At 34.4% G+C, this 19943-nt stretch overlaps 1 protein-coding gene and 1 long non-coding RNA gene across 2 annotated transcripts; both read left to right on the top strand.

The window, feature by feature from the left end:
* Nucleotides 1-753: 753 nt before the first annotated feature.
* Nucleotides 754-2410, top strand: LOC148586109 (uncharacterized). The gene is made up of 3 exons (XR_015911826.1): nucleotides 754-868; nucleotides 2195-2254; nucleotides 2345-2410. It is a non-coding gene; the product is annotated as an uncharacterized LOC148586109 (long non-coding RNA).
* A 15915-nt stretch (nucleotides 2411-18325) lies between these two features.
* On the top strand, nucleotides 18326-19729 carry LOC148586108 (UPF0481 protein At3g47200-like). The gene has a single exon (XM_088515267.1). It carries the CDS (start codon nucleotides 18326-18328, stop codon nucleotides 19727-19729), a length of 1404 nt encoding a protein of 467 aa, XP_088371393.1.
* Nucleotides 19730-19943: the final 214 nt, after the last annotated feature.

Raw genomic sequence — 19943 nt, 5'->3', positions numbered from 1 at the left:
TATCAACTTAATGATCTTTATCATAAAAATTTATTAAACGGAAATTTTTAGTTAATATTATAATAATAAAAACATATTACAAGAGAAATTTATTTTAAAAAAACCCTAAATAAATAAATAAATAAAAATTAAAAAATTGTAAGTATAATTTAAAAAAAAATAAAAAATAAAAAAAATAATTGAGCTCATTAGCGGCGACTAAGGTCGCCGCTATTGAGTGCTCATAAAAACTTGGCGCCATCTATTGGCGCGATTTCTTAAATTTTCAGACTTGTTTTTTTTTTTTTTCTTTTTTCCGACCAAAATCCCTCATCACTTGTATTTTTTATTTTTCAGACCTCCCTCATCAGTACTCTCTCACTCTCTCTCTCTCTCTCTCTCTCTCCGGCAAACGTTTCTCTCTCTCCGGCTGCTCTCTTCCCGGCGCACCTCTCTCTCTCTGGCGCACTCAACTCTCTCCGGTAGCTCGATCTCTCTCTGGCGTACCTCTCTCCGGTATGAGTTTCTCACTCCCTTAATTTCCTCCTTCGACCTTTACTCTTTTCTTTTTCATTTTTTTTTTTGAAACCCTAAGATTGTTGCTTATGAATCCATTTTTCTTCCAGGGAATAGCTGTTGTTGCACTTTTGAGGCACTTTGGGTGTCCTTGCTGGTAATTGTGGATTGCATTAGTATTATTCTAATTTGTTATCAGAAAAACTGGACTTTGTTTTGATATTTCATTTGCTTTGCTTCTTCTTCTTTCAAAGTTGGGAACTTGCTTCTGCTTTGAAAGAATCCAAACAGAGATTTGATGCAGCGGGTGTGAAATTAGTTGCTGTTGGTGTTGGCACTCCTAATAAAGCTCGGATTCTCGCTGACCGGGTGGGTCTGTTTCTTTCTCTTCATATGTTACCCCACTTTGTTTTCAGCAGCAGTTTATACTCCGTTCACACTATTTGTTAAAAGAATTCATTTATATTTTTCTTGTTACGTTGCGTTGTTCAGCACATCCCACCTTTACCTTATTTACACATTGCCCTGTTTTCCACTTCTTGCCTTTTTTGTTACACCTTACCAATGTAAACAATAAATTAATATAAACAAAATGTAGCCGCATTCTCTTTTTATATTTTATATTTTATTTTAACAATATTCTACATGAATCTGTTTCTGTTAGGAAAATTGAAATTTTGTACTCCAACTCACCATATTTTACTTTAATCTGTTTCTATTGAGAAAATTGGAAGCTTTCCCGACATACCCATGAACTCACGTCTGAAAAGTTGTGGTTTTGATAAAATTAGAACAAACCCAGCTGAAATTCCCCATTTTGTACTTTATCCTAAGTTGATTTTAGACAGATTGTAGCTAGTCTGAACAAATTTATATTCTTTAGCTATGTATAAGCATTTTTGTCATTGATCTTTAATAGACTTTCAATAAATAATTTTTCTTCCTATTCTTTTATTGGATGGAATCACTCCTGCCTTGCCCCAGTAGCAGAGAAACTTTGATTAATGGACAAATTATTAATCTCATCTTAATTAAGGGCTTATGTCCTTTTAATATACCTAGTACCTTGACTGTTGGTGAAATGGATCAGGTGCCTACGAACAAGGGTGCTAGACTTGACTTTGAGTAATTGGATAGAAGGAAAAATCGATCTCATGTTAAGCAAGGGTTTAGATGTTTTAAAATTAAGTTTCTAAAGTGCCCACAAACTGCACTTAGACATCACTATGATAAATTAGACACATAAATGCTTAATGATCATTAACAAGAGAACCTTTTTTAACAATTGTTCAATACTATCATATAGTTGTCTCTCCTATCAAGATTCATATTGCAAAGAGACATTTGGAGACTTGACAAAAAAAACAGAATTTTGCACAACTTGAGAATTTAGGGTAACTGTGTATGTTACACTAATCACATGTGGTTGTTTTCTGCCTCAATCCAACGACAATGATTATAACAAATAGTTTTAATGTTTAAGAACTTGGATGGTGCTTTAGTTGTACTTTGTTGAAGAAGTTTTAATATTACAAAGATTATAACAAATTTGGTTTGTGTTAAAAGGTAAGAACTTCAAACAGTTTTTTTGTTTAAGAACTTTGAGTTAGTGAACCTCTCTTGACATGTTTATCAAGTTGATTAAACAATGCAAGAGAGTAATATTATGTAACAATATTTCCTTTTTAAGTGTATACAGGATGGCATGAGTGGAAGATGTGCAAGGAGTTGTGGCGCTAAAGGACTCAAATAACAATGGGTAAGATATTTCAATCCCATTGTCATTCACTTGTTGGTGGAAGTTAATTCCATTTAATACAAGTATATAGCACTATTTTCTTTTTTTTAGTGTATGTAGAATGGCATGAGAGAAAGATAGGCAAGAAATTGTTGCACTAAAGGACTCAATTGATGGTAAGTTATTTCAAACTTATTGTCACTCACTTGTTGGTGGAAGTACTGTGAAATGTAGCAAGCGGGAGGCTTGCATGGAGTTATAAGGATGAGTAGAATGTGAATTGGAGTGTTTGGTTTTTGATTATATTTGTTTGTTGGTTTGCGTTTGTGACCTCATTAATCATATAAGTTTGTGTTTGTGTTTGATTGTGGTAATTCAGGCCGACGATCTTTTTTTTGTTTTAAGTTATTTGTTTCAGGAAAAAAGAATTGCGTTTAGTCTTAGTTAATTCTTTTTTATTTTTGTTTTAGTTTGTAAATTTATAAAATCGGATTGTTTTGATTATAACCTTATTGTTTTGATTATAACCTGATTGTTTTGATGATTGTTTGTAATTCTTTTTAGTTTGTAAATTTATAAAATCGGATTGTTTTGATTATAACCTTATTGTTTTAGTCTTAGTTAATTCTTTTTTATTTTTGTTTTAGTTTGTTCATGTGATTGTTTTGTTTTAGTTTGCAACACTTTTTGTTTCATGATAAGAAGTGAATCCTTGAATCCACTTGTCCTTCCATATGCAATGCTTGCACCAACTTGTTTTAATGGTTTAGCTGTTATTCCTTTATTTTTTTTTGGACATAGTTTGTGCTCATAGGTGAGGACTAACCCTTCAATATATGTATGGTTTGTTGCTCTTAGGGTCCACAATTCAAAGGCAAGCCTTGGATTGGGTGGTTTAGTTTGATTGACTTGGTATGAGTTTACTTTTGATTATAACCTTATTGTCCGGACGTCCCCAACGTGTCATTATTTTGTGTTATTGTTTCCCTCTTTCACTTTTTGTTTCATGATAAGAAGTGAATCCTTGAATCCACTTGTCCTTCCATATGCAATGCTAGCACCAACTTGTTTTAATGGTTTAGCTATTATTCCTTTGCTTGATGAGATGAAGTCCTTTATGTTTTTTTTGGACTTAGTTTGTGCTCATAGGTGAGGACTCAAACCCTTCAATATATATATAGTTTGTTGCTCTTAAAGTCCACAATTCAAAGGCAAGCCTTGGATTGGGTGGTTTAGTTGTTTTAATGGTTTAGCTATTATTCCTTTGCTTGATGAGATGAAGTCCTTTATTTTTTTTTGGACATAGTTTGTGCTCATAGGTGAGGACTAACCCTTCAATATATATAAGGCTTGTTGCTCTTAGGGTTTACAATTCAAAGGCAAGCCTTAGATTGGGTGGTTTAGTTTGATTGACTTGGCATGAGTTTACTTTTGATTATAACCTTATTGTCCGGACGTCCCCAACATGTCATTATTTTGTGTTATTGTTTCCCTCTCTCACTTTTTGTTTCATGATAAGAGAAGTGAATCCTTGAATCCACTTGTCCTTCCATATATATGCAATGCTTGCACCAATTAACTTTAGTTATCTCTATCAATTTGACTATAAATAGGCTTGATGTAATTCTCATTTCTCATAACTGCTATATAACATCTATTCTAAGCAGGGTTTTTTTTTTTTTTTTTTTTATTCTGACGAGTATCAATAGCGGCGACCACGATGTCGCCGCTATTGATCATCATTAGCGGCGACATCGTGGTCGCCGCTATTAACAGTCAATAGCGGCGACTACGATGTCGCCGCTATTGATAGTCAATAGCGGCGACTTTATGGTTGCCGCTACTGTCCATCAATAGTGGCAAGCAAGAGGGTCGCCGCTATTGATAGTCAATAGCGGCCACATCTTGGTCGCCGCTATTTAAAAACATCAGTAGCGGCGACAAAACTGTCGCCGCTATTGACCATCATCAGCGGCGACACACGGCCCATTTCAACCTTTTTTTGCGGCAAAAAAAAAAAGTCATTAGCAGTCGCCGCTATTGACCCATCAATAGCGGCGACTCCAAATGTCGCCGCTATTGATCATCAGTGGCGGATTAATACCAGCAAATGAATAGCGGCCAAGGGTCGCCGCTATTGATCAATAGTGGCGACATTTAGCTCATGAGCAAATTTCTTGTAGTGACAGGAGGTTACTTGAAAATCAACTTCCTTTCTTTGTTATTAAGGAATTATACAACTTTGCATTTGCATCTCGCACAGACTACCCTTCATTTACTCAGCTTACCTTTGTAATCTTTTTGGGTTCCAACTCTCAATATGGAAACTTGCATTTACAGCCTGATGATCCCAATTTGAAAATAATGCACTTTGTTGATTTGTTAAGAATCTCTTTCCAGCCTCCATCATATAGGCTACCACCAAGAGGAGGCTTCCAATTACTGGCCCATTTAGGAATTGGCACATGCACTGCAGAGGCAAGAGTGAAGATTAAGGAGGGCTCAAATTAAACAAATGCTTATTTGACTTAAAATTTACAAATGGAGTGCTGAAAACAACATGCTTAATTACATTTATATGCTACTACATAGGGGTGCAAAGGCGAGCGGTTAAAAACCGCCCACTAACCGCTATAACCGCCAACCGCTTAACTGTCTAACCTTCTAACCGCATTAACCGCTAACCGTCTAACCGCTATAACCGCCTAGCGGTTAGCGGTTAGCGGTTATTGGGTCTACTAACCGTAACCGCTAACCGCTAACCGTCTTTTTATATAATATATTTTTATAATTATAATTATAAAAATATTTATACATATAACATAATCACTTCATCATTAAATCACAATTTTTTAAAAAAATAATTAAATCACAATTTGAGTATTAATATATTATCATTATAATTTATATGATTATATCATATAATCACTTGATCATTAAATTACAATTTTTTTTAAAAAATAATTAAATCACAATTTGAGTATTAATATATTATCACTATAATTTATATGATTATATCACATGAGATTGATCATTAAATCATTTGATTATATAATAACAAATTATACATATATAATATGACATAACTCATAAGTATATCAATTCATACTAATACAACAATTAAATATCTAGAGACTTATTTCCAATGTATGTTATAAACTTATAAGTCTATATATGTTACAAGTCTATATAAGTCTACATATGTATATGAATAATATAAATGTATAATATCAATACTTAATCATATGATTCAATGACAATTCAAATATTTTATTCAAGACTTCAAGTGAATCATATTATTAATGTACAATGATGATATGATTCGTATAATATCAAATTAAGTAATTGACATTGGATTAAACAATGATCAATGTGTTACTTATAAACACAATTTAAGTATTAATGTATTATCATTATAATTTTAGTAATTTATATATTATCACTATAATTGATATGATTATATCACATGATGACTTGATCATTAAATCATATGATTATATAATAATAAATAATGCATATATAATATGACATAACTCATAAGTCATAAGTCTACAAGTTAATCATATGATTCATGTACAATGATAATCACAATTGATTCAATTGAATTAAACAATATATTACTTATAACTATAAGACTACAATTTAATTAAAGCATTATTAGATACTTTAGGAATTTAGGATTTAGAAGATATTAAAAATACAAGAAAAAAAAATGAGGGTAAAAAAAAGCCCAAAAAGTTTTAAAGAAAGCCCAAAAAGCCAAAAAAAAGCCCAATTTTAAAAAAGCGGTTAGCAAGCGATTATCTATTTCGCTAACCGCTAATCGGCGGTTAACCGCTAACCGCTAATCGTTAAGAGCATTCCCAATGGAAGAGCCATATTTTTATGTAAAATGGCTCTTCAAAACTCACTTTTATCTAGTTTAGCTAAGCCATTTTTAAGTATCTCCACATCCGATTAGCTATATTTCTAAAAAAAAAGGTGGGAAAAGATTTGGGAAAAAGATAAAGCAGGAGAGAGAAACACTAAAAAATAAAATGGCTCCCTTAAAAAGTGCTGCTACATTTAACTTTTTTTTTAGCTCTTCTAATCAAATATCTATTTTACATATATTTTTTGCTCATCCAATGTGGGAGGTTTTTTGAACATTTGAAGAGCTATTCTAAATAAAAGTAACATTTGGCTCTTCCATTGAGAATGCTTTAAGCGGTTAGCGGTTGCGGTTAGTGAAATCTACTAACCGCTAAGGCGGTTACGGTTAGCGGTTATTGCCACTAATCGCTAACCGTAACCGCCTTTGCACCCCTACTACTACAGAGTCTCTTTTTCGAAACCTCGTGGATTTAGAGCAATTTCACTTAGATGCTTATGTTATCGATTATATTCTCGGAATGGATTTACTTATCAACATTGCCAAAGATGTGGTGTAACTTGTGGTTTTGGTTTTTGTACAATTCAAAAGGAATAACCTCCTATATTAATCCAACTACTACCGTTTTGGGTTTTGTACAATACAAAAGAATATGCCACACAAGGTGATGCAGTGTGACTTAGTGGGCTGCAGCGAAGAACATCAATAAACAGCGGATATGTATTTCTAGAACTTGAGACTATCAAGTAATCAAAGAAATCTTTATGACAAAAGCTAAATACTCTCTAGGTTTTGAAGGAAAAGAGGAATAAACTCAACTCTGAGTATTCTCATTAATCAAAATCAATAATAAACAACAACTGATTTCTCTGGAGGCTATAAGCATATATTTATAGCCCAAAACCCTAAACCTAATAAAATAACGAAATAAAGACTCTTAAAACCCTAAACGTACTTTAACAATGAAATAAAGTCGGTTTAAATAATTAAAACGCAAAAAATAACATAAATTGTCCCGAGTGCGCTCGATCACAAGTAGAGGGCACTCGATCGCACTTCTAGGGAGCAGGTGCGCTCGCTCGTGCGCTCGATCTCAGGATCGTTCGCAGTACCAGAGAAGGTGCTCTCGATTGCAGGTAGAGCGCACTTGATCACAGTTCCAGGGACAGTGCGCTCCTCATATACTCCCAAGCACTCTGGTCTACATCATCCTCCTCAGGTTGGACAGAATTCGCCATCGAATTCACATACTCATCATTAACTTTCGTAGGGGTTAACTTCCACCCTACATCATTCTCCCCCTGTTGGAGAGAATTCGTCCACGAATTCCGCCGGTTCTTTCCGCGATCCTTTGAATGCCCTGTCAACTCATTCCATTATCGTCTACTCAAAATCACAACAAGGCTACACCTCATAATAAACGTGATGGCCTTATTCATCAACACACCGCCACACTTATATTGAAGACCATGTGCCTCTCCTTGCTGTGTAGGCTTGCCATGCTCTTGTCGTGCCTTTCCCTTCCTACATGCTATGGGAATTCCCAAAGTATTCACAAAAACCCCTTCACTCTTTGATAGACAAGTCGCCTTCGCCCCATAGATCTCATGACAACTTTGGTTAAAAGTTTTTGATAAGATAGCATCTACTCCAAGGAAATCAACTTCCAAATCAAAGAATTCTCGTTTAGGATTTTCATCAAACACTTGGTGTATATAATTCACCTCTTCTTCGGGATAGATGTCATAGATTGGTGGAGAGGCCCAATCTACCAAGCAATCTTCTTCAATAAATCCATCTTCTTCCTCCACCACAATCGGTTGACTCCTAATCTCTGCCGCCTCTCTAGGCACCACATCCGCCATCTCCCTAGGAACTTCTTTTTATGGAAATTTTCTATTTTTTTTTTTGCCACCGTGAACTCTTTGGGTTGCAAGCAACCTTGGAATTCCGGTGTATCGAGTTTGAATCTACTCACCCGCTGATTGGCATGAGCTTGCGCAAGGTGCTGACGTCCTTGCGTTTGGCGCTCCGTAAACGGGTTTCTAGATCCATTCCCATTGTGACGACACAAGTTGAATATTTGGGTAGTGAGGTCTCCGAATTGATACCACATAGCCCAAAATTGATCCTCCTTGAGTTGCCAACGTTCAGCGATAGATTTGCCTTCCGCCTCCGCGAATTGCGGTCTTGGTTGGTGACGACAATTGTTCGACCCACCACTCATGTGCCTCAAACGAATCGTCGGTTGCTCTTTACGTGCTGTCTCCGTGTGCACCTACATCTCGTTTATGTCTGCAAAGCGGTTGCTCCTCCCCATTCATGGAAAGTAACTGAGCTTTAATACCAACTGATGCAGCGTGAGTTAGTGGGCTGCAGCAAAGAACATCATTAAGCAGCGGATATGTATTTCTAGAACTTGAGACTATCAAGTAATCAAAGAAATCTTCTTGACTAAAGCTAGATACTCTCTAGGTTTTGAAGGAAAAGAAGAATAAACTCAACTCTGAGTATTCTCATTAATCAAAACCAATAATAAACAACAATTGATTTCTCTGGAGGCTATAAGCATATATTTATAGCCCAAATCCCAAAACCTAATAAAATAACGAAATAAAGACTCTTAAAACCCTAAACCTACTTTAACAATGAAATAAAGTCGGTTTAAATAATTAAAACGCAGAAAATAACATAAATTGTCCCGAGTGCGCTCGATCGCAAGTAGAGGGCGCTCGATCGCACTTCCAGGGAGCAGGTGCGCTCGATCTCAGGATCGTTCGCAGTACCAGAGAAGGTGCGCTCGATCACAGGTAGAGGGCACTCGATCGCAATTCCAGGGACAGTGCGCTCCTCATATACTCTCAAGCACTCTGGTCTACATCATCCTCCTCAGGTTGGACAGAATTCACCATCGAATTCACATACTCATCATTAACGTTCGTAGGGGTTAACTTCCACCCTACATCACAAGGTGTAGAAATCCCAACTCATTCATCTTCTGAATTTAAGAATGGCCTCCCATCAAAAACATATTAGGAAATTCCCGGACTAGATCATGTTACATGATCAAGTAAAATACCATCAATTTTTGTGGTTGTGATTAAGTGCATGCATGCTACCAATTTCCTTTAACTCGATGGCATTCAATCAAAATACCCATACAATATCGTTTTTTTTTCTCCGAAGAAAGCGAACTTTTTTGTTTTATTTGGATGCTCAAAGAACATGAGACTCATAATATATTTAGTGTCTGTCCTTTGCAAAAAGGCTGCATGCTCAATCATTTCACGATTACTATTATAGATTCATAGCTTATGTATTAATAATAGTAATTGATTTTGGAGAACTTAAGAGTAGAACTAGTCAGTCCCCTTTGAGCTTTTCTTGTGGTCTTTGATGCTCATAATTGCTTGCATACACCCACTAGCCTAGCTAGCTAGATGTTCCAAGACAAGTTGGATAATATAATTATTGTAGTAAAGACTCTAAATTCAATTATTTACAAAATTAATTTCGATTAATTTTGGCCACATATATGTAGGGTGTGTTTGGCAAACGACTTGTCAAAGTCTTAATTAGTCAAAAAACCAATTTTTTCCTGACATAAGTTTTATGACGTGTCAGGGGGTCTGATACGTCAGAAAATCCTCATGACGGAGCATTTTTTACGTGTTTCAGGCGTTAAAATTATGGGTATTAGAAATGAAAAATTTCTGACATGTTAGATTTAACACATCAGAATTTTCTGACGTGTTAGATTTAACACGTCAGAATTTTCTGACGGGTTAAAAGTGACACGTCAAAAAATTTATGACGTGTCATTTTCTGACACATCAGAAAAATTTCTGACGTGTCATAACACGACACTTCAGAAAATTTGGTTATTTTTTTTAAAAAAATTTCCCCCTATATATTTTTTGAATTTTTTCGGGACTGTACCCGAATTTTGGATTACAATTAACCTAATATTCAATTTATCCATCGATCCATGCAAATAATATACAATTATACTTTTAATCCATGCAAATAACATAAGTCATATCCATTAACATCAACTCTCCAACATTCTTACTTTTTATATTATATTAATAATTTTTTTATTATTATTTAAACAAAAAACCCTCTACAAAATAAGTAAAAAAGTGTGTATTGGAGTGTACGTGCATGCATGTCAGCTTCTTAGCCATAATTTATTATGCAATTTGTCTTAATTAATACAATATTATCTTGAAATATATTTAAACTGTACTGTCCTCATTCATTTTAATTAATGAAATTTTCCTAGAAATATATTTTTCAGAATAACCTATAAATTCAATAAAATCACGATCTTTCATATAATCTTAATGGCGAAGACAACCGAGGCCCGATATAGGCTATGGCCCCCAAAATTCTTGAAAAAAAAATAATGTAGGCATGAACCACCAAATTACTATAAATGGTACCCAAAAACTCTTGAAAAACAAATAGTAGGCCATGGTGGCGCCCAAACTAATTTGATGTTGTTAAATTGGTAAACTAATTTGATTTAGAGAGTTTGATTCTTATTATAGGTTCTTTTTTTCTTTTTCTTTTCTCTCTCTAAGAAAAAAATAAAAATTCCTAGCAACAATATATGAAGCCTCATAACTTAGTCGTCTACTTATTGTCTTGGATTATTATTGAATTTTGTTACACTCCGTTAGGAATTAGTGTTAACTTATAAAATAAACGAGATATTACGTTAAGTTAGTACTTGTTAAGGGCCCAATATCATTTTATAAAGTTTAAAAAAGTAAGTGGAAATGTGAATATAGTTAAAGGGCTCAAATGTATTTTTCCCCCAAACTTCTTTTTATTTATAACCCAACCCTCTATTGTTTGAGGCCCACACCCACACTGCACAGGATATCTACATTTCATTTACAATTTTCCAGGAGCTGAAGGCCTGTGCACGAGTCTCTTAAAGGTGAAAACCAATCCCTCTATTTTTTTAATTTTTATTTTTATTTTTATTTTTATTTACCAGTGGTTTATAGCTAGCATTCTATATTTGCTCTTACGTACGTTTGCTGTGGTTTAACATACTTCCTCTTGTTTTAAGGGATTCGAATTTTTATTTCTTTTAATTATTCTGATCCATCGACATCCTTGCTTTTTTACTTCAAATTCAGCTTTTATTTTTTCTTCTAAAAAAATTATTAGAGCAAATTAACTTCAAGGCACCAAAGGTCGACTCCCATAATAATTATGTAATTTTAGAAAGTTATGGCAGCCGCTCAATAAATTCATTTAGGACAGAAATTTCTTATAAATTGGCTCGGAACAATTTCTTCCAACTCAACGGATAATTTTGTCATGTGCCCTTGGCATGTAAAAAACACATGCTTTTTTAATTAGAATGTGCAAAACATATTACTTTTTTAATATAAGTATTAAAAAAACATATGCTTTACACATGTTTAAACGACCCATGACAGTTTTATAAGTTCAGTTTGATAACATTCCTTTAAGTCAGTTTGGAAGCACATCCAATCCTAATTTAGTTCTAAATATTTTGTGACGATCAAGAATTTAAAAGGTACTTAATTAGAACTTAGGCTCTGTTTATTTCGACGTAAAATGTTTTATGGCAGAAAATGTTTTCAGCGAAAACATTTTCCTGTGTTTGATGCATGTGGAAAATTGCCAATATATATATATTCATTCAATCAAATTAAACTTAAAATTACGAAAGTGTCCTGACTAAGTCTAGGTGGTGACTTGGCCGAGTCCCACAAGTCCTAATAGAGTCCAAGTGGAATCCTGACCGAGTCCTGTTAGTGTCCTCATCGGGTCCCGAGCAGGTCCCATTCGGTTCCCAGTCGGGTTCCGGCGGAGTCTCGGGCAGGCATCATGTAGGTCTCGATCAGTTCCGAGGCAGGTCCTGTTCAAGTCTCGGCAGGGTCCCGACGACGTCTTGGTTGAGTCTATCGATTTGAAAATGAAATGCTCACACTCGAAAAATGGTTTTACAGTTTTAAAAAATAGAAACCATTTTTGTTGTTGTTATGCAGAGAGTATCCAACTTAGCAGTGGTGATTGTGTGAAAATGATCCTAGTGGATGCAAGCTTCATTATTGAATGTTTCCTAATATTTGAGCTTGAAGAATTGAGTGATTGAACTTGAAAATTAACTTCAAACCAACTTCCGCAGTGTAGTTAAGGACACGTGGTTGTTTGAACAAATTCTATGATGAGGATCATCGGCATAATTGGAAGGCTACCTTGAGACGTGATTATTTTACTAATCTTTGGAGAACTACTGCTGCTGTAGCTGCTTTAATCTTGCTGGTGCTCATGCTCAATCATCTCATTACCCTAAATTTGAATTCCTTTGTGATAATTTTTATTTTTTATTTTTATGTGTCCACTCAAGAGGGGAGAGTAGGAGATTCGAACTAATGATTTCTGCTTCATGAAGCATGGTTCCAAGCCGATTAAACTATCTCTTGGGGACCCATTGTGATAAGTTGATCGATAACATTTTATTCTTAAGTTATTTTATGGAAAAATTACAGTTTACCCCCCCAAAGTTGACAGCGTTTTTCAATTCGAACACCAAAGTTTCAATTTTTGCAATCTATCCCCACAAAGTTCCAATTTTTTTCAATTCGACCAATATTATCCCAAAATTCTCATATTGCCCCTATTTTTTATTTTTATTATTATTTTTTTTTATGAAAAAAAAAAAAAAACAAATTTGAGGGTGCAAAAATGGCCAGATGGCCAAAGCGGTGGCTATGGCCACCCCGAAATTTTTTATAAAAAATAAATAAATAAAAATTAGGGGCAATATGAGAAGTTTTGAATACAATTGGTCAAATTGCAAAAATTTGAAACTTTGGGGGGGTAGATTGCAAAAATTGAAACTTTGGTGTTCGAATTGAAAAACGCTGTCAATTTTAGGGGGGTAAACTGTAATTTTCCCTTATTTTATTGTTTTAGGAGCTTGAGGTTTGTTGGATTGCATTCTATAACTTGGAAAATTTAAATTTGACTTAAGTACTAAATTTTTTTGCTATTGCACTCAGATATAAATTAGCACCTTTTCTTTTTATATTGCAATACTATATGCTCTTTTTGCAATATTCTTTACACAATTTGAAATCTTTATTTTATTTTATTTTTTATTTTTTCACCTTGAGATATTTTCAATAAATAATTCTACGCATTTCTATTTTGTTCGTAATTCTTTTAGTTTATTCCAATTTCTTTCTCTCTCTCATATATATTATTAGCACATCTAGTAGTTAGATATATATATGATTATATGTTCCAAATAAAGGAAAGAGAAACACCTTCAAGCCCATAAATATGGACGAAATTGAGTCGCAAATGTTTCAATTGGAAACAAAAATCAAATGAAAAAAAAAAACTGCACTTATGAAGTAAAATGATAAAATCATAGTAATAATATTCATCACAAAAAATGAATAACCGCATGAGGAAATGCTCTGAAGTGAAACGAGATTCATAGAAACTTGAAAATCAATCTCCCCTTGTTGTTCTTCTGGGGAAAATGTGAACGATTTTGCCCATAGTCAATTCTTAACTCGATACTTTAACAAATCTCATATATGTAATTACTTCCGAGAGAAGAATTCGTTAATTAAACACCATTAATCATATCAAATTGGATAATGTAAAGACTCACAATTCAAGAATTGCATATCAATTAAATTAATTACCAAGTTTCAATTAATTAAATTTGGCCACATAAATGTACGGTTGAAAAAGCTGTAAGATTGTTTGGAAAAGAATGTAAAATATTTAAAAAGAACCTATCCACCAATTGAATATTATGAAAAATGTTCTATCAATCACGGTTTACACAAAAATTATGGACCACCGTTGTTTCGTGGAATGCCATGCGTACGTAACAGTTGCAGAAAAATAAGAATTGATCCAAATGATAAAATAAACTATAATTAGCCAATTTAGCCTCATATTTAAAGACAATCTGATCACACAAGAAGTCGAATAAGGAAGAGACGCCAACATGTAATGTAAGAAAATGACTAGTTGACGTCCTACTATACCGCAGTGGCTATAGAACTTCTTATCTTCTTCTACACGAATAAACCTTCTCCACTCCATAGAGAAGGATATATATATGGAAGGTTAAGATTCTTAATTAGCAATATTCTTAACTCGGTTTAATATTTCATGAAAATTTTTATATGTATTTTTCGGTATTTGGTGATACCGAAAATAATAGTTAGACAGAAAATATTTTCGATTTTATCAAAAAACATTTCTTTAATTTCGAAAAATGATTTTTGTTTTTAAATTTCGTAAATCATTTTTTAAGTTTGAGTTTCTTCTATTCTCAAATTGCTGAACATCAATCGGGCCATCGTCTGACTACCGCTAGGCCACTATTGGGGCATCATTGAACCTCCACTAGACCACCAATCGACCTCCACCAAACCACCACCGTCCGCCGTTGGGCCTCCACCGAACCATAGTCGGACCACCACCAAACCATTATCGAGCCCCAACCGGGCCACTGTCGGGCTATCGTTAGGTCACCACTAGGACATTGTTAGACCACCGACGAACCTTCACCAAACCATCAACAGACCTTCACCGGACCATCGATGGGCCTCCACTGGACCACCGCCTAGCCACAATCAGGCCATAGAATTGAAAGAGCATGCCACCAAACCACTATTAACCACAACGTACAGTACAACCGCTAGACTAGCCCCAAACCATCGTTGGGCCACCACTTGGCCAGTCTTGGGCCACCCTTGACCAACATCAAACCACAGCCCGATGACCGCCGAACCACCATCGAGCCACCAATGGGCCCTGTCAACGCACCACCGGAACATAACCATATCACCATCAAGCCACTTCCGAACCACAACCGAACCTTCATCGGGTCACAGTCGGACCACCGCCGACCACCACCAGACCTCCACCGGTCCACCATCGGACCTCCGCCAGACCACTGCCCGAACTCAAATTTTTAGTTAATTTTGTAATTATTTTCTACTACTATTTTTATGTTGTAAATAAAAGTGGATATATATATATGATTGAATGAAAATATACAAAATATTTATGATTTTCGTACATGCTAGTTTCGAAAGTAGCTCTAGAAAAGATTCATATAATGACTTTTCATGTCGGTCACTAAAAAACCTAAAATGGTGACCACATATCATACATTATATCAACCGGTATGAAATAAGTGGGGTCAAAAAGATGGGTTCATTTTGCAGATTATTAAAAGACCATAAATAAAATATTTGTTGTTTCGTAGCTAGGTCAAGAAGAAATGACATAAAAGCCAACCAACCATATTGAGTGCTTCATTTTGCAGATTATTAAAAGACCATAAATAAAATATTTGTTGTTTCGTAGCTAGGTCAAGAATAAATGATATAAAAGCCAACCAACCATATTGAGTGCTTCATTTTGCAGATTATTCAAAGACTTGATTATAAAAACACTCGCATTATTTTAATTTAGTCGTTATTATAAGATCAATCACTATTGTTATTGAATTATATATGTTCAGTTATAGATATTATAATAATGATTATTGCGAATAACACACATGCACATATATATAATCAATTATCTAGATTTAATTCATTATCATATCTAGCGACTTACAGATATGATTTATAATATGGGTTTAATTTCCATAATCCTTTTACTATATTTTTTTTTTTAATTAATTTGAGTTGCCTGCTTAAATACCAAACAGTTGGCAGATCATTCTTTGAACATTTTTCTCAATTTTTAATCATACAAAGTAGAAGCTACCTCGTTTGACTTTCCTCGTGAAGAGCAAACAGCTGGCACGAACCTCTTCCTAGCAAGTTTTATAATGTTCAAATAGATCAATAGATCATGCTGTGCATATATGATTCCATCTCAAATATTTAATTTGGTGCATCATTTGATGGCATCAAGGTTTCCGTTAAGGTTTGTTTAGTGAAAACTACAAGGCTGTTCCATCTCATTCCATCTCAAATGCTGTGCATGGAATCAATTTTTGTCTCCACAACGGTAACAAATTAAGGTTTCTTAAGTACCCACCTCATTTGACTTTCCTGGTGAAGACCAAACAACTGGCACTTCTTAGCATGTTGCATAATGCCAAAATCTATATGAACTTTCACGTGTTTAAAATTTTTTTTAAAAAAGTTTAAAATCTCTTAATTTAGGATATTGAATTTTCAATATTTTGCAATGTACCCATTTCGTTAGGATTTTTATTAGATATTGTCAAAATTTTCCAATATATATATAAGGTATTTTTGCAAATTCTATTAAATCTTGACCAACACCTCAATCTTTGCAATTTTTTTATGTTATTTTATAATAATAATAATAAAAATTAATATTTTGAAAATTTTGACAAGATTTAACAGCAAATTCTAATGGAGAGGTGACCTTGCAAAAAATTAGAAGTTCGATTAATTCATCCCAATTGAGCAAGAACAAGTTTGTGGCGATCGAATTCGATACCCAGGCATCGGATGGTGATGGGTTTTCGAAGAGAGATGAGAGAATCTGTTGGTATGTGTATAGAAAAAACAGTAGTTAAAATAAAATTTTATACTTCATTAGTAGTTATTTTGGCTACTGTTGTTGGAGAAGCTCTAAAAAAGCTTTCTAGTACCAGTACGATCCATTTGTGTCCTAGGACCTAGGAAGTGCATAAGACAATCCATATATATATATATATGAGTGATTACTATAACATAATTGGACCAAATTCATAACATGCATGCGATCGCATATTACAGTTTCACTAAAAGATCGGTCAAAATGTTAATCTCCCTAAGATCATTAGTATCAGTTTTTTTTTTTAATAATATTTTCCCTTCCCTAAATATAAGAAAAATCTATAAAAAAAAAAAAAAAAATCATAAAAGTCACCTATAGCAGCTTCTGTATTGCTTCCTTAAACATGGGGATGCTAAAGTGCTACTAAATGCATTGGGAAGTACTTTAACTTCCCAATAGCTTCTTTATCCATTATTTTAACACAATATTTCTTTCTCATTTCTACTCTCTTCTATTTTTGCCTTTTATGGGGGACTGTGTTAAAATTTTGTAAAAAATGTGAAGGGATGTAAGAAACTTGTATTTTCTAAAGAACTAATATTTTAATGATATTGAAAAATATAAGAAAAGTTATTGTAAAGTATATTTAAATAAGAAAATAAAAAAATAGTCTTGTCCTCTAAATTTAGAGAAAATCAAACAGAAGCAATTTTAGATGAAATGCGTGGCAGACAATTTTCAACTATGCAGATCGTACGTGCTTAAAATTCAAGGAATGTAAGGTTATTTTCATATTCTTTTTATTGTACGTGAATTAAAAAAAAAAAAAAAAAAAAAAAAACAAAACAAAACAAAACCCACTAAAAATCATAGTATTTCTCTAAAATTCACCACCGTTCACCTAAAAATCTAGCAAGAATATGTGAAGCAAGCCTCATAACCTAATCGTCCATTCGTGTCTCGGATTATTATTGAATTTTCCGACATGCCGTTCCGCAATTACCGCTAAGTGCAATTTGTGCAAATGTGTTGAAAGTTGATGGGCTAAAATGTAATTATCCTCAAACTTGTTATCTTTATAACCCAACCCTCTATTCTATTGTTTGAGAGCCAAACTGCAAATGTACATTTGATTTGCAGGAGCTGAAGGTCTAGCTGTGTGTCGCTTTTGAAGTCGCGTACTTGTGGCGTACTGATCACTCAGCTAAGTTTCTTCAAGGTGAACCCCCCTCCCCTCTTCTTTCTTTCTTTCGAGTTTTTTTACCAGTGGAATAATATTATCTATCTCACTCTCTCGCATTCTGGTATATGGCATTATATTTCTCTATTGCTCTTACCGTTTGCTGTGGTTTAACATATATAGAAGTTGCTGCTTTTGACAAACCTCAATTAAAGTTGCTATGCATATGAATTTCCATTTCTTTTTTTTTTCTTTTTTTGTGTTCTTCCACCACCATCAGTAGACATTTTAGTTATCACGCCCAATTCTAATTTAGTTTTTAATATTTTGTACGTGTATATCAAGGATTTATAACTTACAAAAGACAAAAGGTCAAAAACGAGATTTTACCGCATCTTGGGAACTATCTTCCAGTATTTTTAATATGCTAGCTAGTGATCACTCGTGTCTTTGTCATTAGGGAATTTAAGAAAGGCAACTTGCTAGCTAGATGGAACAATCAGCAAGTGCAGAAATTCAAGAAGAAGCAAATGCTTTGATAATAAATGTGAATGAAAATTCTGAAACTCAAAGAGAAGCAAACAGTCCAAGAGGAAATGAAAGTCAAAATGGAGAAGTTGATAGAGAAGCCAACTTGCTAGGCGACAGAGGGTTGAAAGATGAAATCAAAGAAATGCTAGGAAGCGTGGATCCTCCCTTATCAGCTGAATGTTGCATCTATAGGGTTCCACATGATATTCGCAAATTGAACGAAGAAGCCTACACTCCTAAGGTTATATCCATAGGGCCTTTTCACCATGGCGTTGAAAGATTGGAAGCCATGAAAAAGCATAAAGTGAGATCTTTCAAGATATTTGTGGAAAAGGCTAAGCTAAATGTGGAGAATTTACTAAGCACTATAAGGGATAGGGAAGAAGATGTTCGTCGTTGTTATTCAGAGACTAGCAACCTTAGCAGTGATAATTATGTGAAAATGATCTTATTGGATGCGAGCTTCCTTATTGTGTTTTTCCTTGATGCAGTAGGTGAGAATGGAGAATGGAGTATTGACGACAGCGCTACAGCATTTACGCATCGGTTGATGTGTAGTGCACATAATGACATGTGGTTGCTTGAAAATCAACTTCCCTTCTTCGTTATAGAGGAATTATACAACCTTGCATTCCCAACTTGCTCAAACTACTCTGATTCCTTCAAATTGCTTACCTTCAAATTCTTTAAACTTTTCGACAGTCAAGGTATAACCCAGCATGTGCCTCTTGGTGATCCCAATTGGAAAATATTGCACTTTTGTGATTTGTTAAGAACCTTTTTTCTGCCTCCATCAGATGAGCTACCAGAAAGATGTCCACTCCAAACTCAGAATTTTCACACTGCAAGCCAGTTGGATGAGGCAGGACTGAAGTTTAAGGAGGGCTCAAGCCAATGCTTATTTGACTTAAAATTCAAAAAGGGAGTGCTCGAAATACCACGCTTAAATTTATGGGCTACTACAGAGTCTCTTTTTCGAAACCTAATGGCCTTGGAGCAATGTCACTATTTGAATCGTGCTTATGTTATCGATTATATTATCCTATTGGATCTCCTTATTGATACTGCCGAAGATGTGGATTTACTTGTACATAAGGGAATCCTGAACAATACTTTAGGAGACAGCAATGCAGTGACGACTATGTTCAACAAGCTCAGCCAACAAAATCTAATTTTTGGCACCAACTCCAATTATTATTATATCTATGAAGATTTGATTACATTTTATGAGCGTCCTTGGCATAGATGGAAGGCTATCTTGAGACGTGATTATTTGAGCACTCCTTGGAGAACTGCTTCTACCGTAGCTGTTATTATCTTGTTGGTGCTCACTTTCATACAAACTATACGCTCATTTTATTGAAGTTTGTGTAATTTTAATGGGCTTGGATTGCATTGTGATAAGATTTTATTGTTCGATTATTTTTATTGTTTTAAGAGCTTAAGGTTGAATTTGTGGGATTGCTGTTTGTTTATATAAACTAGCTCAGAACCCGCGCTGTGCGGGATTATTTATTATAATTTAATTTTAAAACTTAAAACACATCTCAATTGTATTTTTTATTACAGTTCAAAAA

The sequence above is a fragment of the Corylus avellana genome, chromosome 4, assembly GCF_965113065.1.
Source record: "Corylus avellana chromosome 4, dhCorAvel1.hap1.2, whole genome shotgun sequence".
Classification (NCBI taxonomy): domain Eukaryota; kingdom Viridiplantae; phylum Streptophyta; class Magnoliopsida; order Fagales; family Betulaceae; genus Corylus; species Corylus avellana.
Note: the sequence above shows the minus strand (reverse complement) of the source record. Positions and strands in the feature narration are given on the sequence as shown.